The 27,455-nt window shown below is 42.2% G+C and overlaps 1 protein-coding gene across 1 annotated transcript in view; it reads right to left on the bottom strand.

The window, feature by feature from the left end:
- Nucleotides 1-12,654: 12,654 nt before the first annotated feature.
- KNTC1 (kinetochore associated 1) overlaps nt 12,655-27,455 on the bottom strand; it is a 295,100-nt gene continuing 280,299 nt past the window's right edge. Inside the window, exons 61-64 of the mRNA XM_088449172.1 lie at nt 24,909-24,998; nt 20,546-20,691; nt 17,291-17,381; nt 12,655-13,058 (exon numbers count right to left, since the gene is read on the bottom strand). Of these exons, the coding sequence (XP_088305298.1) occupies nt 13,032-13,058; nt 17,291-17,381; nt 20,546-20,691; nt 24,909-24,998 (354 nt within the window). The 3' untranslated portion in view covers nt 12,655-13,031. The remainder of the gene's footprint in view (nt 13,059-17,290; nt 17,382-20,545; nt 20,692-24,908; nt 24,999-27,455) is intronic.

Raw genomic sequence — 27,455 nt, 5'->3', positions numbered from 1 at the left:
ATATCCAGGGAGACCATATAATCCCCCGGTTCCATCGCCAGAATGATGGAACGCGAAGTTTCCATCCTGAATTTGGGAACCCTGAGAAATCTGTTCAGGGACTTCAAATTGAGGATGGGGCTATGAGAGCCATTGGGTTTCTGCACCAGAAACAGCGTAGAGTAATACCCCATCCCACATTGAGATTGTTGTACGGGTATAATGACCCCCGCCGTCAGCAAGGCCTCTATGGCTTTCTGAACCTGCAAGGCCTTGGTTTTGTCCTGAGAAGGACTCGTGCAAAAAAACTGGCGAGGCGGCCTGTGCCAAAAAGACAGGGCGTACCCCTGGGAGACCACATCTCGCACCCAGGCATCCGTGGTGGTATTGTGCCAGCACTGGGCGAATTTAAGAAGTCGGCCTCCCACTCTGGGGTCCCCCAGAGGGAGGCCCATCCCATCATGCAGAAGGCTTATCTTCTTGCTTGGAAGAAGGGCGCCTAGCACTCCAGGCTTGCTTCTTTGGCTTTGAGGCGGTCTTGGTTGCGGACTGCCTTGGGAAGGACTGACCCTTTGCCTTGCCCTGAACCCGAAAGGAGCGAAAGGCCGAGCTCCGGACCTTAGCAGGTGCTGAAGCTGAAGGGAGGAAGGCTGACTTGGACTTTGCCAGGGTATCTACTATTTTGTCCAGGTCCGGACCAAATAGTAACTCACCATTAAAAGGTAAGGCCTCCAAGGCTTTCTTTGAATCAGCGCCTGCTCTCCAAAACCTCAACCAAAAGGATCTGCGAGCAGACAATGCTGCTGCCGAAACCCTAGAGGTCAGCAGGCTAGCATCCAAAGATGCTTCTCCAATGTAGGAAGCGGCATCTCTCATCTGTCCTAACAACGCCCTCTGGACATCCAGAGCTTCATCTGGAAACGTATCCTCCAAGGCGTTGGCCCAACCCTCAATGGCCTTGGCCTCCCAGGAGATGGCCATGGACGGCCGAGCTACAGCCCCTGAGAGAATAAATAGACTTTAGACAAGTCTCCACCTTCCTGTCCGTAGGATCCTTCAGCGAGGATATAGACGGCAAAGTAGCACTCCTGATGAGGCGTGTTACATGGGAATCAACCGCAGGCGGAGTTTCCCATTTCTTACAATGCGCCTCCGGAAACGGATAATTGGACGCCAACCGCTTCTGTGGCAGGAATCGCTTACTGGGCGTCTGCCAGGCCACCGCCATGTGATCCGTCAACTGATCAGACAAGGGGAACGCTGCAGAGGTAACCTTAGCTTTTTTTAAAACTAGGATACCTCGACTTGGGAGCGGGTGCCTCATCCTCAATCAGAAGAATGGCCCGCACCGCCCTAACCAGAGCCCGCACATTGATGGAAGACTTAGTGTCTACCTCCTGGACTGAGGCATCTGAGGCGGAGTCATCCTGCACCTCACCATCATCCGAGGACCCCTCAGAGTCCGAAAAATGCGCAGCCTGCGCCATAACTGTGCGTTTAGATGCCCTGGAGGGCACGTCACTGCGCAACTTCGACTGAAAAGCCGAAGATGCTGCCGCCAAATCCTGGACAGTGTGGGAAAGCGCATCCACCCAGGGTGGAGGAGCTGCGACAGGAGCCTGAAACGGCACCACAGCCTGCTGCGCCACAGGGGTGGACTGTATATACATTGGCAACCCCGCGTAGGGACCAACAGGCTGAGACCCCGGAGGAGTCTGCAATAATTGTGGGACACCCGGGGAATGGGGGATGGTAGGCTGGGGCAACGCCCTAGTAGGGACGGCAGTCGGGACCGACAGATGGACACCAGCACCTGGGAAAACATCGCCCATTGTGACTCCTGCGACATAGGTTTAGACGCACCAGGGATCGCCTGGCACCGTCCGCCCTGCGACAAATCCTCCCTATCCACTCCTGCAGAACAGCGCCTGCAGGAGAACAATACCGGAGCCACGGAGTGCTCAATCTCCTCCTCAGACATGACAGACTATATAGTTAAATATACAGTTATGACATAGGAAGAAAAACTTGCGCACTCACCAGTGTGCTGGACAACAGCCCACAATATGGTACTGTGTAGCACACCACTGTATGTGACGGACCTCACAAATACGTGATTTATATAGGCGAGGTCTGTAGAAACGCCCTTCCCCCGCACACCTGTAGGGCTTGTAGGAGAAGGAAAGGGATAGGCTGACAGTAAGTAGAAATTAGCACAGACAGGCAGCACTAGCAAAAGTCACATACTATGCAGGAAGATATACTCACTGCACCTTTCCACTACAATCAACCTGCCCAGATTCAGTGTCTGGGAGGGCTATAGTGCTGTGTACACTGTCCTTATCGGGGGAGAGGTACACAGGGGGACCGGTCCGCATGCTCCCTGAAGATCTGCGCTGCCACAGAGAAAATGGCTGCTGGAGACCTCAGAGGAGGAGTGGCCCGAGTATCTGCAGCTCAGCGACGCCAGACTACGTGCTGAAAGGCGTGCTGAGCTGAGGAGCCGCTAGACAGGAAGGCTTCCTCCCCTGGCTAGCATATTAACCCCCAAGGTTGCCGGCATCCCGCTTGCCGCATTATTCACCCTGGTGGTCTAGCGGGGTATGCCTCCACTGGAGGGGGAGCCCGCCGCCACCGCCCCCGGTCTGTCCCCTAGAACCGGGGGCATGGGACTGCATTTAAGAGGAACCCGCGCACCGCCGCTAATCAGCGGTGCGCGGCTTACCATGCTCTCCCCGGCGTTTCCGGCAGCAGTCCCGGGGGAAACCAGAGTCCGGCTAGTACAGACTCTGGCTTCCCCCGCCACGATCCCCAGTTCAGTGCTGGCATCGCGGCACCAGCGTGGGCGTCTGTACAGACAGCCCATCGCTGCCGCACTGGAGAAAGAAAACTATAGGTAAAAAAAATAAATAAATTTAACTATGTTAAAAAAGAAAAGCTTTAGGGGGCTGCTCCTGCAGCCCCTCCCCGCAGGGTGACCCAACTCCGGCCGGGCACCATCTTAAACTGAGGTGCCTGTGGCTCGGGGGCGGGGTATAGAGGAGGATGGACCCAAGTGCATCCTGGGAGCAGCTAAAAGCTTTAACTCCGTGGTGCCCGAGGATCCAGCTATACCCCCAAGGTCACCCTGTGGACCCTGAAGTAGAAATAAAGATTTGATATCTAAGGTTTAGTAAATGGTAAGCAGACCGTGTTTGGTGTTGTACTGATCCACTGTGTCTCAACAGATTTCTGGTATTATCGGTGAGAAGATCGGAACATGCATCTGCAAACTATGGTCTATAGAGAGTTAAAACATTAAAATGTACTCTGTAATGTTAGCAGCTTAGATTAGCATGCAGCGGGAAAAAGGACACAAAGGGCGGTTGGAGGCTGTTTGTGTCTATTTGAATTGACCTATGAACTATCCTGTAACAAAAGCACCTTTAAGAAGAACCAATGGAATCATGTCAAACTTCTCTATTGTATTGCCTATCCCTGCAAGAGTATATATGTGCGTTCTCTGACCCCAGTCTGGAGTCTTCTTGCTGTGCTGTTGACTGAGGTTTCTAATGCTGATGCCGGTATCTGGGCCCAGAGTGCGTGCATAACAACTGTACCTTGGGTCTGTAAGATTTATTTGCGCTAATTGTATTTAGATCACAGCGTGTAACCATCTGTTTTTATTGAATATCTTTTTGTGCTTTGGAACCACATTCAAAGTCTGAAGGCATTTATTTTTTGTGCGAGTCATTAGGCTGAATAGTGACAATTTTAGAAGGTATAGGCAGGAATCGATTGTTAGAAGGTCATAGAACCCTTTTCTTGAAGGTTCAAAGAAGACCTTCTAAAAACACACAGTCCAGCATGGATCTAATATGTATAAAAAACCGTAATGGTGACCTTGTAGATGCAATTAAATCCTTCCGCAAGAAATATAGAATGCTGATATCGCAGAGAGGGGTTGATCTCTATGCCTTAATAGACACAATAATAACACCAGTATGAATAAGTTCCATTAGTGCTCAGCAGTTGAATGAGGTACAATATTCTACTAAAGGATGAGTTAAACTTCTATGCGCAAAAAAAGAAATACCAAACTTCAAGACAGAAATTTTACAAGAAAATTACCCAATAGGTGCAAAAAATGTGTCATTTATTTACACTCAAGTTAAAAAGACATGTATATAACATGTATAAAACATTACAATACAAGTTAAAACACATATAAAACCATTACAGTACAAGGACATAGGAGTAGGGTTCCAAAAACAGCCTCTCACCAAGATAGGGTGCTGCGGTGGGCTAGTGCTGAAAGGTAGCAATGGGTCCCGGGCCACAGTAGCTCGGCACCACCGCAGAAAGCTAAACAGTCCAAGGATGGCTGGGTCCCCAAAAACAAAAGTTCCTCCTGGTCCACAAATCACCTCCTGCAATGCGTTTCGGATCGTTTTGCCTGAGGAAGGATCCTTAACGATCCGAAACGCGGTGAGACCCATTGGGTTTTTGAATCAAGAAGAGATTGGAATAATATCCCTTTCCTAGTTGATTCACTGGAACCAGGATTATTACCCGCAACACCAGCAGGGAGAGAATAGCCTGCTGGAGGGCCAAGGCTTTCGCAGGATCCGCTGCAGGAGCTGTGCAAAAAAAAAAAAAAAAAACATTGCGGGGGTCTTCTACAGGGGGAGGCCCATCCCATCAGGCTGCAGGTTTATCTTTATTCCTAGAAGCTGGATGTCTGTTTGGCCAGGATTTCTTAGACTGTGGTTTCCTGTGAGAACTTGTTCTAGAGTTAGATAGACCCTTTGCTTTTCCTTGTGGCCGCAAGGACGACTGCTTGGGTCTAGTAGTGGATGCTGATGGTAGACCAGCCGTTTTAGAGGCTGCCACCGTAGCCACAATCTTGTCTAACTCTGTGCCAAACAAAATTCCTCCCATAAACGGAAGGGATTCCAGGGCTTTCTTAGACCCTGCATCTGCTTTCCAGTCTCTTCACCAATGGGCTCTCCGAGCCACAACTGAGACAGGTGATGCTTTAGAGCAGGGGTGGGGAACCTTTTTTCTGCTGAAGGCCATTTTGCTATACATAACAGTATTTGTAGGCCTTGTGCAGACCACGTCCCCTTTACATGGGGCGGAGCCACAATCGCCGGTAATTACAGCAGTGCCCGGAGAATTCTGAGGATGCTCCAGATGAGGCTAACAGAAAAAAAAGCTCAGAGGGCCAGACCAAATGATTCCTCAGGCCTTATACAGCCCCTGGGCCTGATGTTCCCCATCCCTGCTTTAGAGGATAATATACCAGCATCCAATGCTGCCTCTCCCAAATAGGACGTTGCCTCCTTAACATAGAAGATAATAGTCAGCTGTTCCTTGGAAGCTTCTGGAAGAGTATCTTCCACTGTCTTCATCCATTCCTCAATGGCTTTGGAAACCTAGGCTGTAGCCATGGCCGGGCACGTAACAGCTCCAGATAGAGTGAAGACTGCCTTGAGACAGGTTTCAAGTCTCCCATCTGTAGAACATTTAAGAGAGGATGCAGATGCATATACTGCTGGTGGAACTTCCCATTTGGTGCACTCATCCAATGGAAAGGGGTATAAGGCCTCAACCTTTCTTGTAATATGGAATATCCTGTCCGGAGAACTCCATGCTTCCCCCATAAGTTCCGAAAGGTGCTCAGATATGGGAAATTCAACTTTCACAACTTTTGGCGTTTGAATACTGGAGAATTTCTTTGCACGAGCTCCTCATCATTTATGTTTAGCACCGCTTTGACTGCCCTAATCAGAGAGGGTACATCTGCTGTTGGAAAACTGTCTTCCTCTCCTGAGAGAGACTCCCGAGAGGAGATCCGTGTATCCCCATACTCATCAGAAGATGTACCAGAGTCCCTATGGTAGCCCATAGTTGTTATACCTGAATATTTTATTCTTGGTATATCAACAGAGGTATAAATATAAACAATTTACAATACAAATCAAAACATAAATAGAATAAAAACTTTTATTAAACCTGCCCCAGTACAGTAAGATAGATGTTATATGCCACCTACACCTTTACAGATGTGAGCTCTTAGGTGGACCTCTTATGTGGTAAGTGCAGGTTTTTCAAAGCGATACCCTACACATTTCATCCACCTACGGGACTTCATCAGGGGTAAACACAAGAATGGAACTGGTCTGAATAAACACTTGATGATATGGAACTGGTTAGAATGCTCAGTGGTATAAGCTTATTTTCTGTCCCTTGATAGAGAGAAATTCCTAGAAAGGCTCTTAAAAGCCAAGTAGTTCTTAGAACGATTTTACTAGAACGATTAGATGGATGTTTCATATTTAAATTACTATTAAGGAATCTAGTTACATTTATTGGTTGAGAAACATCCATCTAATCATTGCAGTAAAATCACTTTGAAAAACCTGCACCTACCACATAAGAGGTCCACCTAAGAGCTCACACCTGTAAAGGTGTAGGTGGCAGATAACAGCTATCCTTCTGTACTGAGGCAGGTATACTAAAAGTTGTTTTATGCTATTTATGTATTGATTTGTATTGTAAATTGTTTATATTTATACCTCAGTTGATATACAAAGAATAAAATATTCAGGTATAAGAATTATGGGCTACCATAGGGCTTTTATGAATAATATCCAAAACATAAACTTATGGTGATTTGCAGACACAGAGGGAGAGGGTGCTGGCAAGCAGAGGGGCCTGGAAGGTCCCTCTGAGAGCAGCAGCTGCGGAAAATTCTCTTCTTGCAGCCGCCCTCATGTTTATCTGACTGGTCGAAATTTTACGACCAGAGCAGATAAAGAACTGCCTGGTGTGGTCAGAAAATTACGACCATGCCAGGCAAGTGGTTAAATGGCAAAAGGAAAGTGTTTGGGATACAACATCTGGTGTGTCTTCTTTCCATAAAGGGTTGTCTAGTGATTGGACATAATGACGTGCCTGTTAGAACATAAAAAAATGGGAGGTGGAAGACCAAATTTATCCTGTAACTGTATAAATGAAAGGACATGGCCACCTTGGTCAAATACATCCTTGAAAGACCTAATACCTTTTTGGTACCAAAATCTGTACAAAGGATTATTAAGAGACGGAGTAAAGGTTGGATTACCCCAAAGAGGTATATAAGGGGATGAAAGGGGACTGTTCGTTAAATGTGTGTTGACGCTTAACCATGCTTTAGAAGTATCCCAAAATAGAATGCTAGAACGTAAGATTAAAGGGAGTTGTGTTTTCGGAGTATGCAACAAAGCTGCTGAGGCATATGGGTAGAATAAGGCTTCTTCTAAGGTAGGGTTAATATAGTGTATGTAGAGACAATCAGCCACATAATGAAACAAGGCAGACTTTGCAAATGCCGCAACATGGGGGGTACTTATCAGGGGCGTAGGGAGGGTGGTTCCACTGGAGCGCGAGCTCCAGGCACCTTACTTACCAGAGGGCACCCTGCAGTCAGACTCCGGAGCAGCTGTCAAGTAGCCGACAGCTTGTGCTGGGTCCGCAGCAGCAGCTCCTGTCCGGCCTTCCTGCTCTAGTGGGAAACTCCTGGTCACTAGAGGAGCTTTTGCTGAGCCCTGATTGGTGGAGCTCAGCACATGTTCATCTAACCCCAGCAGGGGGCGGGGCTACAGCAGCATGTTGACGAGGAAGAAGCTGCAGGGTCCACATTAAGGCGAGAGGTTTTACCCCAGTTATGTCTATCACCCTCCCTGTCTGTACTGTATGTGTGTATATATGTGTAACCCTTCATGCCTGTATGTAGGTGACCCTTCGTGTATGTGTGACCCTGCCTGTATGTGTGTGTGACCCTGCCTATATGTTTATATGTATGTATAACCCTGCCTGTATGTATGTTTGTATGTAGGTGTGACCCTGCTATGTATGTATATATGTTTGACCCTGCCATGTATGTGTGTGTGTATATATATATATATCAGTTATATTATATATCACACTTTTTTTTGGTGGGGGGGGGAGCACCTTGGCCACATGCTACCTCTGCACTTAGTCCTCCCTTGGTCTTTGGTTAATAGGTGCGAGAGCGACTCATCCTAGGCTACTGATAATGCCAGATTAATTTGGAAAATATTTGCATACAGTGCAGGATATCAGCTTTCGGAAGTGTAACAGGTAAGATTTGTAAAAGGTATGCTATTTTTGGAAATACTAAACTTTTGATAACTAAATTGGCCAAGAAGAGAAAGTTTGAGGTCCTTTCTTTTTAAAAGTTGAGATTGCAGTTATAGTAATGGGGAAACATTTATACTGTAGAGTGACGATATCTGGGATTGGATAAAAACACCTAAATATTTAAGTCTATGGGACGTAATAGTAAATAGGGATGCTATATGGGGCAGAGAGGATAGGAAGGAGCTATGATTTATCTATATTAATGCGATATCCCGGAAAAGGAGCTAAACATAGTGATCATATCTATGAGCTGGGATGGAGCGTAGTGGGTCTGAAATGAAGAGCATCATATCATCCACAAATAAAGATAATTTACTTTCTTGATCTCATTTTAATACCTTTAAAAGTGGAATTTTGCCGTAAAGCTATTGCTAATGGCTTAAGTGCCATTGCAAACAGGAGTGGGGCGAGAGGGCACCCATGTATTGTCCCTCTTGGAATGTAAAAAGGTGGGAAAAGACACTTAATGGTAAGGACTAGGTGACGAATATAAGGTTAAAAGGTCAATAAAGAGAGGGTGTAGACCAAAGCGATGGAGTGTCTCAAACAGATGATCCCAGGTTACCAAATGAAATGCCTTTGTATGAAAGGATTGCAGTATAGTTAAGACTTTTCTAATATTAGTCACAGAGTTTCAGTCCCAGATGAACCCAGTTTTGTCGGGGTGTATAATTAGTGGGAGAATTACCTTGAACAATTTGTAATCTACATTAAGTAGAGATATGGGCTTGTATGAGGAGGGCAAAGGTGGGTCTCTACTAGACTTCTGCAGAACTTTTACTGTGGCAGAAATGAAATGTAAAGGAAGGGATTTATTTTCCAATATAGAGTTAAATACATTTGTTAGCGAGTCCACTATTTGAGGGCGTAAAGTTTTGAAAAAATTACCACCACGGAGGCCATCAGGGCACGTGGCTTTAAGCAGTTTAATAGCTTGGTCAACCTCAAATGTGGTAAATTTGCTTACAAGGCTTTCGGCCTATGTGGATGAAATCTGTGGTAGGGAAATTCTATCCCAAAACGCTGGCTTCTGGTGCACTGCCATTGGCTCCTGTGAGTAAAGGGTTTGGTAGTAACACAAAGAGATGTCTGCTATTTCATCACCCTTAAAATGCGTCATAGATTGTTCGTCTTTGAGTGCTGCTATATTAGTATGAGTTCTATCCATTTTCAACATATTCAAAAGGAGCAGACTAGGTTTATTTCCATATTTAAAGAAATTAAATTTACCAGATTGGAGATATTTGCCATCTATTTGGGTAAGAATTAGATCAAAGTAGAGTTTGCATTATATGCAGCTCTGTTAGCCCGAGAGGGCAACATTTTTAGGACTTGAAAGGAATTGATTAGAGAAGACTGGGCTGACCGATACATTGCATCTTGTTCTGTCCTATTCTTTTTCATAAAGGAAATAATATTCCCCTTTAGCACTGCTTTAGCAGTTTGCCAGAACAGACATGAGTTGTTCTTATGTGTCTGGTTATTAAATTCATAAGCTGCTTCTAACATTGATTGAAAATTAAGAGAGGAAGCAAGTCTTGCCAGGAAACGCCATTGAGAACTAGACCCCACAAGAAATTTACCCTGTAAATCCACCCAAACCAGGGCATGGTCTGATATAGAGGACAATGTAATGGAGAGATAGAAATAGTGAAGTGTAGAGAATGCATTGTGAGTGGCTGAGCAATATGCATATTCTCTATAAATTGGGTGTCTCACTCTCCACATATCTAATAGACCCAACTGTGCGGCAATAAAGTTTAGTCCAATTTTAGGTTGTTTAGAGGGGGAGCGGGAGAGATTTTTCCTATCCAGTACCGCAGAAGCGACTAAATTGAGGTATCAGCCTAATATAATTTGCGGATCGGCAAAAGGATATAACTTATTAGTCAATCCCGAAAAAAATGATTACATTATTGGTGGGGCCAAAAACATTACATGAGGTATATCTAGTACCATCTAACGTGACGTCAACGATAGCATAGTGACCGTGTGGGACAATATCGATGGAGTGGACAGTATACGGAATACCCCTACAAATTAATATTGCTACTCCACGGGCTTTAGAGTAAGAAGGAGGAGGCCAGGATCCTGTGATGTAACATTTATTATGTTCCGAAAGAGTTAAGTGGGTTTCTGAAGATAGGTAATGTCTGACCTTATTTTATTGAGGTATGTCAGTATTCGCCTCCTCTTTACCAGGGAGTGGATCCCACTGACACTCCACGTACAAAAAAAAGTGAGAGGTCATAGTACATAATTAATAAGGGAGATATAACGTTTTCCAGGCTCTATCACCGTCATGGTTCCAGAACAGGCGTACCAAATGTTATAAAATCAATTAATAATTAATTAGTAACATCGGAAGCGACATGGGTGACTAATACACTTAAAATAGCTATAAAACATTGCATTGCAAAAATACAATAACTTGTATATTGCTGATTATGGGATATATACATGAAAGAATGATGAGAAAATAGAAGTGTAACTAGATAATCTGAGAGCAAAAGCATCTCAATATAAACGAGGACTGTTAAAAATTGTAAATGACAAATATATAAGCAAATATATATCTAATAACTAGGGTATCAATAGAATGTTTTAATGAAATACACGAAAAGACGAAACTGTGAAATTATGCATATAAACTTGAACCTTCAACAAAGATAGCAAAAACATTCAGATAATACAATGCAATACTAATTATAAAGCAATATTAGAATGCAACAAGTAGCTTGAATACGAGTAACAAAAACCTGAAAGTGGTATCAGGAGAGATGGGAGAAGCCATCTTTGGAATCAGTCATTCTGGTCCATCTCAATGAGACTGGAGGCTTGTTCTTCTTCATTCAGATAGGCCTGAGCATCAGCTGCCTCTGTGAAATCTTTGGCGCCCTGGGAGGTAAATATGTAGAGTCTAGCGGGATATAGAAGAGCAAATCTAGTACCCGCTTTGACTAATTGTGAGCAAATGGGGGACAAATTTTGTGTGCTCTTGAAACCTCTTGGAGTCCTGGAAAGGGCCCAGGTGGTGAGCTCGTTCAATTTCCATAGCGTATAGTTCCTCTGATATGCCCAGTAACTCTGGGAGATCTGACACTAAGAATTTAGTAAGGTCAGGGCCCTTGATGGTTTCCTTGAGGCCTAAAAGACGCATATTGTTGTGCCAAGATCTACTTTGAACATCAAATGCAGCTGAGTTGACGTTCGGGATGAGAATTGTTGTTTTAATTCTGAGATTTTGTGAAAGCTAGTTCCAATCCTATCCTATTCTTAGACACTTGATAGAGGCCATTTGTGACTTAAGATCAGCTACTGCTCCCGTGAATTTATCCGCTTGTTTTGTAGTAAGGGTTCTACGGTTTCTCGGATCGCTCTGAATACTTCTGCGTAAGAAAGTGGTACAGGCACGGCTCCTGAAACTGTATTAGAATCAGATGTAATAAGTGTAGGCGGAGGATGTCTCTCACCTGGAATGTCTGCATTCGAGTCTCATCGTTTGCCGCCTTTCCCGGCCTGTTGCACTTTAGGAGTAGATGGTGGAGCCATATATATAGCCATAAAGAGGACAGTAAATTTCACCGTCACCATAGGTCTAGTCAATGTTGAACAGAGATGGCTGTGACCACATTCATGTGGTAAATTTACATTTCAATAGAGAGGGATTTCTCAAAAGAAAGAATAAAGCACCACCTTTTGGGGAAGCCCAATGTTACAGGAGATTGTCAAACAACAGAATATAGGATGTCACAAGGGTAACAGGCTGGAACGAAGCAAAACTATAATACACTTCCAAATCTTCACTGTAGGTAGAAGCATAGAGGAGAATAACACCTAAAGGGGGCCAAGCATTAAGTTGATAAATAACTGGCAGCAAAAGTCAGTTATTTTCCAAATAGAGTACAGGTATACAGAAATGTGTAATAGAGCTAGGGCTGTCTCCTTTTAATAATAACTAAAGTAACTCCCAGTATAATAAAGAACAGCTGCCTGGGATAGATTCCAAGATGGAGCCCGTCACGTGTATGAATCCAGAGTCCTGTTGGAGGATGTAAAGAATCAGGGGTATCCTAGAAGGAGTATACGGCTGCAGGGACCCGTCCAGCGGCGGTCTGTCGTGGCTAGAGGTGTAGGGCCAGCCAATAACTGGGGACACCCTGGGGGGGGGTGTCAAAAAGGTGTCTGTGCGGCGGGACAGCCTCAGGTAGGTGTAGCAGCGCGGCAGGAGCTACTTACAGCGGAGCTCCGGCACCATGCTGCTTTCTCCCCCAGCGTCAAAGCCACTCCCCCGGTATTTATCATATTTTATCGTTGGATTTGTAATTTGTTTTTACTCATCATTTCACTCAACAAAAAATATTGATATTTGAACATTTCACCCAAAGTCTCCTAGAGTAGCCACGGATTTATAAAGCTAAACTCCTGGATGGGCTAAACACACACATAAGACAAATTTAAATAGATTTTATTTTATGCAATGGAATAATACAGGATACTATTTTAAATTGGCACATAATTAGTAAATACAATGAAAAAAGATAGGCAAAATAGTTTCATTTTTTGTGTAAAAATGTGTGTCAAAAAAAGGGCACAGACCATATTGCCTTTACAAAATCCAAGTTTTAGATAAAATTCCTAACTGTAGATAATATGTGACTGATGTTCTGCAGATTGTGTCAACAAAATAGAACTGTTGATTCATTTTAATTTGCGATTCTTCTTGCAGCATCACCAACATAACCACATACAACAAATATATTTAACAGGAAAACATACATAATACAGGTTAGGTAACTTAGTCAGAGACTCCTTGGTTCTTCGAAAGACACAATCTGTACCAAATTGTGTAATGTTATCTTTGTTTATGATGTTTGTTCACTTAGAAAGCCCTGTTTTAAAGACAAAAAAAATAAAAACATGTTTATACTGGTACAAAGCAACTGTAACATTGTTGTAATACATCATTTTCTTGGACAGCATGCAAGAAAAAAAAATAGTATATGCAGGCTTTACTAAAATAAATATATGCATGTCAATCAAGTAGTCAGTTACAGTACAGCACTTACGTAAACTTTAAACTGTCCATTAATGCAAACAAGAATGCACCCAGGCCTGACTCAAATTGGGTCTGTAGTAAGCCATACATCATTAAATATATATTATGCTTTGCAGACCAGATTTTCAGGAAGACAGTGCTAATAGCTTCAAAGGATGTAGATGAAAAGGCCTTTTGGCGTACTGGGACACTTTACTTTATTCAAATGAATAGCTTATAGAATCACAATGACATTTGTAACCCCTTGCAGCAACATCCAAGATGCATATGCTGAGAGTCTTTTGTGACACGTGTATTGCCATAAAAGGACTGTGATCATGATACTTGGCACTAGGAGACCCATTTATCAACATTCACATACTCAATGCGATATTAGCACCCATGATGTATGCAGTATGATAGTGCCAGGATGTATTAAATTGCACCCACAGGGACAGGGGCACCAATAGGAGCCTGTCCCTGCGTGGTGCTCGGGGTGAAGAGACCGCATCAGCAGTCTCTGCACTCCCCTCTCGGGACGCCTGTCCTTTGCCTCTTCTAGTAATTTGCGTAGCGGAGCTCATAGGCTATAACTGCACAACACCATCTTCAGCTTGGTACAGGTGACAGCATTGCATCCCCCATAGAAATATATGGGGACTGTGGCTCAAGTTGGAAATGGAGGGACCACAGCAGGTATTCAGATGTGTCCACATACACTGTCGCTCAAGTCACGGCAAATAGTCTCTCTCGGCGTGCCTGTTCTCGTGTGACTGTCTGTGCATAGCATCTTTATCAGACAAAATTATTCTTAGTCGCAATACGATGCAACAAAGATGCATCAGAAGACTGCATGGATTCATTTGATAGGCAACACTTGTATATCAGTGCAGTCTCCTGGTGCATCTGAAGCTGAGTACACATTTAACTGTGTGTACACCCAGTGATGCGACGGACGACCGCAGCGCCGATGGGCCGACAGTTCGGGCGGCTGGTACACATTACCCGATCTGGTGCCCGATACCTGCACCAGCCGCATCCCACTGCAAGGGGTCGTCAGACGCATTGTCAGATTGAGCTGCATGTATGGCTGACCTGACGATGCAACTGACAACCAAACGGGAGCGCTCTTGGTTGCTAGTAGTGCGTACACACTGGCCGATATTGATGATGCATTGGCCCAATCTGCTGGATCGGATGACATTTTGTCTACATATCGGCTAATGTGTACCCACTTTCAGTCGCATCGCTCTGTGAGTAAAACACGTTGTCGGCTGAAAAAGATGCAAAAATGATGTTTAGCGCAAGCAGTCTCGCAGTGTGCCACACTGAGGCTAGGTGCAGGATGACACATCTGTTATTAAAAAAAAAAAAAAAACAACCTGTCCCTGGAACTACTACTACAGTGATAGACTTCTATTAATCCTTTTAAATTTTAATTGCACATTTAGAAGAATGATAATTTTGAAAATTTAGATTAAAGAAAAAAAAAAAAAAATCTTGAATAGGTTGGGTCTCTCAACTAACTCGTTATCCTATTTATAAAAAAAAAAAAAAAAAATAAATAAAAATATTTTGACTGCTGGATTGTGGTGTGAATAATAGTTGGTTAGAATGTAACTAATGAGTGTTTGATCATGGTGTAAGTATGCTACATTATTTATCAAGTAGTGGCAGAGACTTATAATAAATAAGAACATTGTGTCTGTTTCAAGTTGGCACAAAACTACTGAACAGATTTTTATGAAAACTATAAATTTTAGAAAACACCTGCGCTTTGTTGCATCTCGATCTGTCAAGTTAATGCTGTGCTATAACAAGAACAAAATATATTGATATCATCAATGCAAGAGATATGCGTGCTGCCAGTAAGGGGTGGGGTGAGAGGTGCTTTGGGTTCACATTTACTTGAATAGGATAGGCTACATAGCAGTCTGTGCACAGGGCACAGAGTCACATTGGTGTGAGTGGTGGTTGGGGGGGTGGCTGCTGCCACCAGTCTCTATAGCGCTGCTGGTCACATGGGCCACTCTCACAACAGGGCCCCTTTGCAAAGCAATACAACTATAACCTCAAATAAGAAGCAATTGGGCAACAGCTAGCTTGAACTAAAATTCCACTGTATTGCGGTGTGAAAGGTGAAAATGATTAACCCCTCTGCAGACACTTCTGCTGACAGGGTGCGGATCTGTTAAATGTATTTTGTCCAAAGTGCAGTGCCATAATGGCCAAGAAGCATGCTTAGCACGTGAGTGTGATTTATTTGAGCTATCAATATGGGTCTATAGATTCTGTTGCGCTTTACAATCACTTTTTTGCTTATTGGAACAAGACAATGGGCCAAATATAATAGGGTGAGAGTTTAGAAAATTTTAGAGTTTAGCAGTAACCTCTTACATTGGTTGAGTTTTATCTTCAAAATGGGAAAACATCTGAATGAGAGTTTAGATCGTGAGAGTTTTTTCGAGTGCAAAAACATCCGAGTTTGCCTGTTCTTGGACTCTATTACATTGGTCAAGTTTACAAAATGTGAGAGTTTAGCAGTAAACTCTCACCCTATTACATTTGGCCCAATATCTCTTTCTACTTCTAAATCCATCAAAACTCACAGCTTAAACTCACAAAAATGTACAAACGATCACAAGATGCCACACAAGTCACTTCTGTAATGGTGCAATTGCTGCGGAACTGAAAACATACTGGGTTAATGACTGCTACCACGCTGAGAATAGATGAGTGAGGAAAGTATTGAGAGCGGAAGGACCAAAGAGATGGTGGCAGCTGGCAAGATCAATACACTGATCTTATAGGCAAATCTGTCGATTTATCTATATTAAATAGCAGAAGGACGACTTTTATGAGTGACATATCTCTATGATGCCGTTGTCTGAGCAGGGCACATCAGGGATCATCAGGAAACTGTGACCAGTTACTTGCAGCCACATACATCAGCACGTCCTCCGGGGACTTGAATTACCGACTGCTGTGCAATTTCATTGTTCACTTCACCTCACATTGGTTACACCAAACATGTCTAGAGGCCGGCCTCGAGGTCGTTGTCGTAGTGGTACCCTTACAGATCCCCCAGAGCGCCCTTCAAAGATCTTAAACAACGTATTACAAGATAAACTAATATGCTGCTTGCATTGGACATGACATTCACCACAATACTACTCTTTGGGTCCTATGAACATGCAGTGTGTGAACTGTGGTGCCCTACACCTTCTTTGTAGAGATGATTAAATTTTTCAGACTGCAGTGACTATGGAAACGTTTCGTTGCCCAATGTGGTTGTTCCACCATATTTAGCAAAACTCTTTATGACAAATACCCTCAAATTCCGGACTCATTATCTCCTGAAAATATATTCAGTAACTAATATCCATAATATTCTCCATAACTAAGGCGGTTACAGCTGGGATTCCCTAGTTAGTATTAATTGCTATTGTTTGCCATCTGGAACTGAACACACAAATTGCTCTATAAAATAATGAGGCCTACATTTAAGTCTGGAACTTCCATAATGATCCTAGCTGGTATATCTGTTCTGAGTGTGACTGCTGCTATAGACCATTACAGAAGTAGTTATCCTGTAACTCTCCAGCTATTGTTTATTTTGTTTAAGATTTTTTTCTACTTTAAGTGAAAGAGGCATCTAGTTCCTACTCAGATGACATGAAATAACATCTTGCAAATGAGATGCCACTATGATTCCTGCTTTAATAGGATTCCTCCATTATTATGATCGCTGCTGCTAAGAACCGAAAGGGAGCTCAGATTGAAAGTGAAGTATATCTACAGGGGAAAGGGATATGTTAAGTGTTAAGGCATCAATACATGATTTCCCTTCACTGATTTACTTTGAAGGTCTTCAGTAATAGCTGCATGTGACGCAAGAGGGTTTCTCGAGAGCATACAAATGAGGACCCCCCCCCTCCACACCCCCAAAGAATAGAAAGAAATTCTAACCATTGCTAGATTTTCATTGATTTGTCTTCCTTTTTAAAGAAGGATTAACATACCATAGCTGATGATAAACACACAGTAAGGGCAAAAACACCTTGTTTATATACCCTCCATACTGACCTTCACAATGTCCAGAGGTGTTAGGTTTCTTGGGAATGGTTTTCCACGACGCTTCAGATATTCAGTTACAAGTTCAGCGGCATCATCCAAACTACAAACAAAAAAATAAACATGCACAAGTAACACAAGGATGCCGGAGCTGGCATTCAGGAGACTGACTTACTCTTTCGAGAGTCCAGGAGAGCACCCCATAATTCTTGACTTTATCAGACATTTCAGGAGAGTTGGCAAGCATGAGATTACTGCTCATGTGACTACTTGATATATTGCAACTTCTCTCTAGCAATCTGTGCATGATCATTAGGTTATTGTGAGCTTCACCAATCCAGTAGCTTTCCTGTGTGTCCTGCTGTATTTCTGCTAGATCTACCAGTGATTGACTCTGCTTGTCCGTATCTTTCCTATTTGATTATTGGTTGAGTACTTTGCACACGAACGTCTGATTTTGACCCTTGGCTTATGCTGCTGAACCTCCCGTTGTCTAATCTACTACACTTAAGTGCACCAGTGCTTTGCCCGTCTGTGTCTAGAAATTACATCATCCCCAGCTCTGAAGTCAGTGTATCAGAGTTCATGCTCCATTTCACAATAGCCCTGCAAATATCACTTTTCATTACTATTTGGTACATTGTGCATTGAATAGAAGTCAGTAGTGAACAAGCTGGACCAACATTCAGGACACAGTGGACCCTTCTCCACTTCCATGCTTATCAGTTCAAGTGCCAGGGCCCTATTCAAGTAGTTATAGGACATTATATACAGCAAAGGCCAAAAGTTTTGAGAATGACACAAGTACAGATGGGTCCACATACATTCAGCCTCCTGGCGCGTTAAACAGCCCTCTAGTCGCGCCATGCGTATAGTCGTGCGGGTGTATCTGGATTGCGAAATGCTACGTTACAGTGTCAGCGGCTGTAACACTAACGTAGTGTTTAGCATGCATATACACCAGCAGACGCTCAGAGAACATAGGTATGCTGCATATCAGAAGCTGCTTGTACTAGCTATGTGAATAAGACGCATTTGAAGGTAAAAAGAAAGCACGAAAAGATGCTCAGGGCTACCTAGTCACACTGAGCTACCACGTTATGTGTGGAGTGACTTGTAGCGCACGGAGGATAGATGTGGGCACATCTGTATTGGTTTTCACTAGGGATGTGCAGGCTCGGTTCTACTCGGTTCCGTTCGGTTTTTTTTACCGAATCTTATTGGCTATCCAAAACTCGTGACAGCTGAAACCCAATAAGATTCGGGGAAAAAAAAACGAACGGAACCGAGCCTGCACATCCCTAGTTTTCACAAAGTCTGCTGCTTCAGTTTTAATGATGGCAATTTGCATATACTCCAGAATGTCATGAAGAGTGATCAGATGAATTGCAAAGTCCCTCTTTGCCATGACAATGAACTTAATCCCAAAAAACATTTCCACTGCATTTCAGCCCTGCCACAAAAGGACCAGCTGACATCATGTGATTCTCTCATTAACACAGGGGAGAGTGTTGACGAGGAAAAGGCTGGAGATCACTCGGTCATGCTGATTGAGTTACAACAACAGACTGGAACCTTTAAAAGGAGGGTGGAGCTTAAAATCATTGTTCTTCCTCTGTTAACCATGGTTACCTGCAAGGAAACACGTGCAGTCATCATTGCTTTGCACAAAAAGGGCTTCACAGGCAAGGATATTGTTGCTAGTAAGATTGCATGTAAATCAACCATTTATCGGATCATCAAGAACTTCAAGGAGCGAGGTTCAATAGTTGTGAAGAAGGCTTCAGGTTGCCCAAGAACGTCCAGCAAGTGCCAGGACAGTCACCTAAAGTTGATTCAGCTGCGGGATAGGGGCACCACCAGTACAGAGCTTGGTCTGGAATGGCAGCAGGCAGGTGTGAGTGAATCTTCACGCACAGTGAGGCAAAGACTATTGGAGGATGGCCTGGTGTCAAGAAGGGCAGCAAAGAAGCCACTTCTCTCCAGGAAAAACATCAGGGACAGACTGATACTCTGCAAAAGATACAGGGATTAGACTGTTGAGGACTAGGGTAAAGTTATTTTCTCTGATAAATCCCCTTTCAGATTGTTTGGGGCATCAGGAAAAACGCTTGTCCGGAGAAGGAAAGGTGAGCGCTACCATCATTCCTGTTTCATGCCAACAGTAAAGCATCCTGAGACCATTCATGTGTGGGGTTGCTTCTCAGCCAAGGGAGTGGGCTCACTCACAATTTTGCCTAAGAACACAGCCATGAATAAAGAATGGTACCAAAACATCCTCCAAGAGCAACTTCTCCCAGCCATCCAAGAACAGTTTAAAGTGTTTATGAAAGTGATAAATAAGTGACTCGGGGAACAAAACATCAATATTTTGGGTCCATGGCCAGGAAACTCCCCAGACCTTAATCCCATTGAGAACTTGTGGTCAATTCTCAAGAGGCGGGTGGACAAACAAAAACCCACAAATTCTGACAAACTGCAAGCATTGATTAGGCAAGAATGAGCGGCCAGTCAGTAAGTGGCACAGAATTTGATTGACAGCATGCCAGGGTGAATTGCAGAGGTCTTGAAATAGAAGGGTCAACACTGCAAATATTGACTCTTTGCATAAACTTAATGTAATGGTCAATAAAAGCCTTCGACACTTATGAAACTCTTGTAATTTTACTTCAGTACACCATAATAACATCTGACAAAAAGGTCTAAAAACACTGAAGCAGCAAACTTTGTGAAAACCAATACTTGTGGCATTCTCAAAACTTTTGGTCATGGCTGTGTATCACTCCTTGACAAAGGTCCTAAGAGGACCGAAATGTTGGATTAGCGTTGGTTGGAATAAAGCTGATTTTTTTCAAATCTTTACTTGAAGTCTGGTGAGTGCACCCCTAAAAAACTCATATATATATATATATATATATATATATATGCACACACATAAATACCAGACACATATCAGATCAGCTTTATTGGGCAAGTGTACAAACATATGCAAGGAATTCATTTCCTAGTAACTACTCTTCCAAAAGACTTGCATAAAAACAAGCAAACTGGGCAGACAAGTCTTTGCTGCACAGCAGAAGAGATAAATGCAATAAAATTACATGTTAGAACATCATTACATTTGTTTGAAACTGACTTTTTCACTTTTCTAGTGAAATCTAATGTTATCTATATGTAGAGAGATTACTCCTTAAATCCTGTACATTTTTCTTTAGAGTGTTGCTGTCACACCTATATTATTAGACTACACTATTTTCAGCAACTTACCAATTCCTGTTTACCAGGTAATTTGCCAGCTCTTTCACTCGATTAGAATTAATAGCTTGCAGTATCAACACATTATAGCAACTACTTTTCACAAACTTTTCCAGTTGGTTCTTCTCAATCATATTGTCCAAAATTAAATCCTTTATCTGCAAAACAGCAAAAAGAAGCTATAATGGAAAAATACATTGTTTGCAGGTAGACCAGAATCATAATCAAATTTATTGACCAAGTATAGCAAACACAAGGAAATCTTTCTGGCAATCTACATCTCCCCAAAAACATAAAAAACAACCATAACACACAACATACGAAGCAGCAATTATAATTATTAAGATTCAACACAGTCGCAAAGGACTTATTATTCTCCTAATCCAACACTAATTAGTCAGCAAGATAACTATTTAAGTGCCTAGCAGTTTTAACCCAACATGATCTAGAACGCCTGCCTGATGGAAGGAATTGAAATAAATCATAACCATAATGCGTTTTATCTGCCACAATATTCCTTGCCCACCTTCCTATCCTAGCCAGATATAAATCCTGAAGAGTACGGAGATCAACACCTATAATTCTTTCCACAGCCTTTATTACCCCTCCAGTCTGTTCTTCTTGTGTTTTGTTTTCGATCCAAACCACACAGTGATCCACGTACAGAGGACAGACAGATTTATTGCTGAATAAAAAAGAAGAATTAACAATATCTTCTGCAAATTATACTTCTGAGCGGTCTCAAGAAATACTGCCTTTACTTGCCTTCTTCACAATGGCGTATGTGTTGGATGCCCACTTCAAGTCCCTGGATATCACAGAACCCAGAAACCAAAAGGCTTCCACCATAGATACAACACTTTCCACAATAGTGATCGGGTACACCACAGGAGAATGTCTCCTAAAATCCACTATCATTTCCACCGGAAATGATAGTGGATTTTAGGAGACATTTATTTCGACTACACCAATGAACCAACCGCTCAATCTCTCCTCTATAAGCGGACTCTTCACCATCCTTGATGAGACAAAGGAGAGCGGTATTGTATATTACGGTTCCACTGACCAGTTGTGTGAAGATACCCTCCCTTTTGAGCTCACACCTGTTTAAAGGTGAGGGTGGGGCTCATAAATACATCTCCTACACCGGCCTTGGCTCACTGATTTATTGGATCTATGTTATGTTTTTTACTTTGTTTATGTGAACTAGAACTTTTAAATGTTGAACCTATGCTTTTATCAAAAATATACATTTGGTATCTTTTCTAATTGGCCTTCTGTTGGGTGATTTTCTGGTGGAGGCTATATCCACAGGATCCCTCATGGTCTCATGTCACACAGTTCAAAAGGAGAATACCTTATTTAAACATTTAGAGGACGGACTTTCACATTCAAGCAACCTGCTAAATCAAACGGTTTTAATTTGATTGCACATAGAACACTTAGGAATTTTGTGTTGTATTGGTTCCTTCTAATAGAGGTTCCTCCTGTAGTGCTGATTATCTTCTAAGCGCAAAATTTAGGTATATTTTTTTTGATCAGAGATAGATATATATAAAAATTAAATTTCACATAACCGCTAACATTTTAGTATATTTATGCTGCTAAACGATCGCAGTATATTAATGTCACAGTGACTTCATCTGATGTAGTGAACGTTGGTGACTGTTGAATATGATGGAAAGAGTTATACAGGTGAGATCAAGAACATTAGAGATGGTGAATACTTAGTGACAATAGAACAAGCTGGCAACAATTGGAAATGGCCATCATCACTACATGAAATATTATATATATCCTCAGTTAAACAGGCCTACAGATGTGTTCACATACATCTTACTTTCTTGCCTGTTAAACAGTCCTTCTAGTCGCGCCATGTCGTGGTGTGACTTGGTAGTGCTGAGCATCTTTTCGTGTGACATTTGAAGGTAAAAAGTCGCACGAAAAGACGCTTGGCTACAGAGGTGAACATCGCCTGCGCGTTATGTTTAACACGACTTGTAGCACACGGAGGTAAGATGTATGTGGACACCTCTGTACGTTGAATAATTCACGTGGATTCTACAGGTTTGGTTAACATTCAGTTTTTTGTTTGTGTGTCAATTATAAGTTTAAAGTCTTATTAGTGTTTAGTATAACAATCATATTGTAAAAATAATTAAGAGACCAGGTTTAAATAAATATTTAAGTTCCCTCAGTTCCTATGTTCATTCTGTTGTAAGAGGAGTCACAACAGAAGAAGCAGAAAAACTTTACTCTTAGTTATGTTTTATTGATTATAAGCATTAATTATGGCTACTTACCCCATATATTATTGTCATATTTATAAAATGTTGAAATTCAGCTTTATTTTTGTGTGTGGTGAATTTAAACTTATAAAAATTTACATGAAATGCAACACGAGTCACATAGAATGACCTACACATAAACACACACATTTTTGCGTAGCTGTAGACCGGTCAAAGTGTCCATGCTGGCTCCTGTACTCCGCCAAAAGCACCTACATCAGAACTGGACCATGGAGCAATGAAAGAGGATTCATCAGACCAGGCCACCATGTTTTCTATTACATCATGTGCACGGCCAAGTGCGTTGTTTAACCTGGGGAAGAGATGGCACCAGGATGCACTATGGGAAGAAGGAAAGCTGGCAGAGGCAGTGTGATGCTCTGGGCATTGTTCTGCTGAGAAACATTATGTCATGGCATTTATGTGGATTGTACTGAGATATGTACCACCTAATTATGCATTGTTCCAAACCAAGAACACTCCTTCACGGAAACGGTATTCCCTGATGGCAGTGGCCACTTTCAGCAAGATAATGCACCCTGCCACACTGCAAAAATAGTTCAGAAATAGCATGACAAAGAGGTCAAGGTGTTGACTTGGCCTTAGCATTTTCCAGATCTCAATCCGATCGAGCACCTGTTGGATGTACTGAAAAAAAAAAAAGTCTGAGCCATGGAGTCCCCACCTTGCAACTTACAGGACTTAAAAGATCTGCTGCTAACACCAGATACCACAGGACACCTTCAGAGGTCTTGTGGAGACCACGCCACAGGTGAGAGCTGTTTTGGCAGCAGGAAGGGCTAATGGTTGTGTGTGTGTGTGTGTGTGTATATATATATATATATATATATATATATATATATATATATATATATACACACATACACTTTATAAATCAGCGGTTCAGCGCTTCGGTTCTACTCGTCGCCAAATTAGCGCATAATATAAATTCATCTTATTGGCTATCCAAAACACTTGAGAGCCGGATAGCCAATATGATTCAGTTTTCAGATCCAAACTCAACTGAGCTAAATCCGAGCTCATCTGTAAATGTAAATATATATATATATATATATATATATATATATATTTACATGTTCAAACATGATCCATAGAAACACGAAACACTCCATCCAAATACACTCAACCAATCCTTGTATATATGTGAATGAAGCTTCAACATTGATTCATCATATGTGCATCATGGGTATACATACAGAGGTGGTATTCACCTATTCTTTAGGAGGAGTAAAATTGATCAGTCCGTCCACCAAAGAAAATACATTGTCCCAGTATTTTGAAATCAAAGCGCATTCTCACCATAGCAAATAAGTACCTATGTTGGCACACTGTAGGTAGGTGCAAGGACAATTTTTCAGGCACCATATACCAAGGTGTGCATATTTTGTAAGGATTTTCCTTAATATTGGTGTTTAAGCCACCCACTGCTGGATATCTGCCCAATCTTCCTCCTCTAGGCTTATCCCTAAATCCTTTTCCCAGTCCTGCTCGAATGTTTCTTAACTTCAACAGGTTGAGCGACCAACACTGGAAAGAAGATGGCACCTCTACTTCCCAGATCATAGACACAAAGGTGTTCAAACGGATTGGGTTTTTTAAGCTTAGAAAATGTATGAAGCTAGAATTTTGCAAATAGGCAAATTGGTATTTGGCCTGCATCCCATATTTCTCACACAAGTATGTATAATGTTGAGGAGTAAAATCACCTGTAATGTGCAAAAATCTATTCATTCCAACCGCGAACCAAGGGCGCATGTATGAGCTCATACAACCCAATGGAAAGAGGGATGTCGCCAGAAGGGAAAGTGGATGTCGCCAGAGGAGCGTTAAGGGGGATGGGTAAAGTGCCAGCTCCAGAGGTCTATTCAATCTGTCCCAAACCCTTAGAATGGCTCTCATGCAAGGGACTACATGTACCAAGGCCGGTCTCAAATGTGGAAAAATTGCAATTTTTATGGTATAAGGTGTATTAACTTTACTGAGTGCAGTTATCTTGATAATGAAAATTTGTAAGATGTAAATAAGCATATTACGGATTACTTATAATGAGCAACTGTGTTACACACCTGTGAAGCAACACCTGCCACTTCTCCAGTGTTCATACATTCCACTACCTGTTGTAGCACAGTGTCTGGATTGCAGCCTCCTAAAAAACCCTGTCAAAAAATAAATATAAAAAATAAAAGTAAGTACGAGTAAAGTCCCGTGCCTTCCTAATATGTAGGGCGCTGGTGAATTAAAAACTGAGGTGAATCAGGGGTTACAGGGAGAAGGTTGATTCCGCTATTTGTTCAATTGCACTGCTGTTCCACCTAGGGGTGACACAACCACCTTCTGTGTCCTACTGCTGAAGCAGAAAACCTAACAAAGTTCTGGATCCTCATACATTCAGTGAAATATCCTATAAAACAATTTATTGGGGCTTCACTATAAACTGTACCCCCTGGAACCCATTTGCGTTAGTTGTACCTCCTACATTTGCAAAGCATTACATCTGTAATGAATAGAACTGCTGTTAGATATATTTAGAAATGTTTAAGCACTACCATATATAAAAGCAATATATGTGCTATAAACAAGATAAAAAAATGACAAGAAAATAATCAATTGTACATACTGTATATAATTCTCTTGACCATTTTATTTTATTTTTTTAAATTGTAATATAAAACTATAGTCCATGCAGTATATGCTTTCTATCATAGGGATACAGAGACAGACAATTAATTTTATTATGGGGGTCGCACTGTGATGCTTAGGGCTAAAGATCCACAGCTTTCCTAATGTGTCCAATTATCACCTACAGTATGCAAGGAAATCACTACGTTAAAGTGTTATAGTCGCTATTAGTGTAACGTAGTGTTTTGCGTGCAGATACACCCGAGCTGGCTCACAGAATATAGGCATGCTGCATACCATTTTAATCAGCAGAAGCTGCTTATGCTATCAATGTGATTCACTATCAATGTGCTATCAATGTAATTCTGATGCATTTGAAGGTATAAAGTTGCATAAAAGACGTTTGCACTACCGAGTCACGCCATACCATAACAGAATTCACACACACCACCAAGTGATTTATTTTTAATCTAGTAATGAGGATTCAAAAGAAGAAGAAAAAACAACAACTCCCCTTTCATGATTCGAACCCCATACCCCAAGGTGCAGACCCACTAGCCTACACACTCTATCCATGTTGAGAGCTGCACCTGTCGTGTATGTGAAGTGTGCAAATTAAAGCAGGCAATGTGTACAATGTCAATAGCGGGCTTAGCATGTGGCAGCATTGAATAGAAGCGAATGATGGTGGGGGTGGTGGTGAGCCATACAATGAGCTCAATGGAGTTGAATAGTAATTGTGTGATGGTGGGGGGAGGTGGTGAAGGAACTTGGGTGGCCATACACAGAGAGGAAGGGAGAAGGGAAGTGCAAAGTAGGGTATTTTAAAAGTATTGAACCTGACATGATCTCCCTTTATGAAAAACTTGTCCCGTTATGTGTACAATACAATGTCTACTGTATAGCAGAAATGCCAAGTGGTGGGATGTCGAGAGAAATCTTTTGAGTCTAAGGTCACAGGAGTGCTGTGTGACTCGGTAGCGCCAAGAGTCTTTTATGCGTCTTGTATGCGTCTTTTTACCCTAAAATGCGTCTCATTAGCACAAGCAGCTTCTGCTGATTAAAATGATATGCAGCATGCCTATGTTCTGTGAGCCAGTACGGGTGTATCTGCAAGCAAATCACTACGTTAAAGTGTTATAGTCGCTATTAGTGTAACGTAACGTTCCGGGTGCAGATACACCCGAACTGGCTCAAAAAATATAGGCATGCTGCATATCATTTTAATCAGCAGAAGCTGCTTGTGCTGTTAATTCGATTCACTGTATGATTCAGATGTATTTGAAGGTAAAAAGTTGCCTGTGACCCCTGTCTGAGCTCATGAGACAAGTATATATATATATTTTTTAACAGTACAGGACTCACACACATACTGTACTGTCATTTAATACTTTATTACACATTCTTCTACAGCCCTGATTCCATGACCAAATGCTAAACTATAGTGTACCCAATCACAGCTTCTGTCAGTCAATCATCGGGCGGTGATACAGAAAATGCATTGGAACTTTGACGCATGTGCTGTGTAGTTTAGGAAAAGTGACACCTGGTGGACAAAAAGTTGTATTACACTATATGACTTTTTTCCATTGCTACGCTACGTTCCATTAAGAAACATTCTGTATGGCGCGACTCAAGGCTTCGGTGTGGCGCGAGATGCATGGCGCGCTACATGGCTGTATGGAGCAACAAAATAGCTGGGCACATCTGTAGTTCAAATGCCCCTTTTCCAGATATTATTCAAACACTCCTGAATGTCACAGCGAGTACCCCAGGATGAGAACCACTAGAGCAGATAATCATATATTATTAAGCAATTACTTTAGCATAGAAGATCAGAATTTATGGTGGCAGGTTTAGAAATGGGAGTTGAAAATCCAATTAAATTACCTTACAGTAGTCTAACTGACAATGGTAGTATTCAACTTGTAAAATTACTAATTTTACCGAGTCAATTTGAGCTTCACCAACAGCACATGGCTGGAGAAGAACAG

This window comes from Taudactylus pleione, unplaced genomic scaffold, assembly GCF_031769625.1.
Source record: "Taudactylus pleione unplaced genomic scaffold, aTauple2 ptg000479l, whole genome shotgun sequence".
Classification (NCBI taxonomy): domain Eukaryota; kingdom Metazoa; phylum Chordata; class Amphibia; order Anura; family Myobatrachidae; genus Taudactylus; species Taudactylus pleione.
This window is presented reverse-complemented; position numbering and strand designations above follow the sequence as displayed.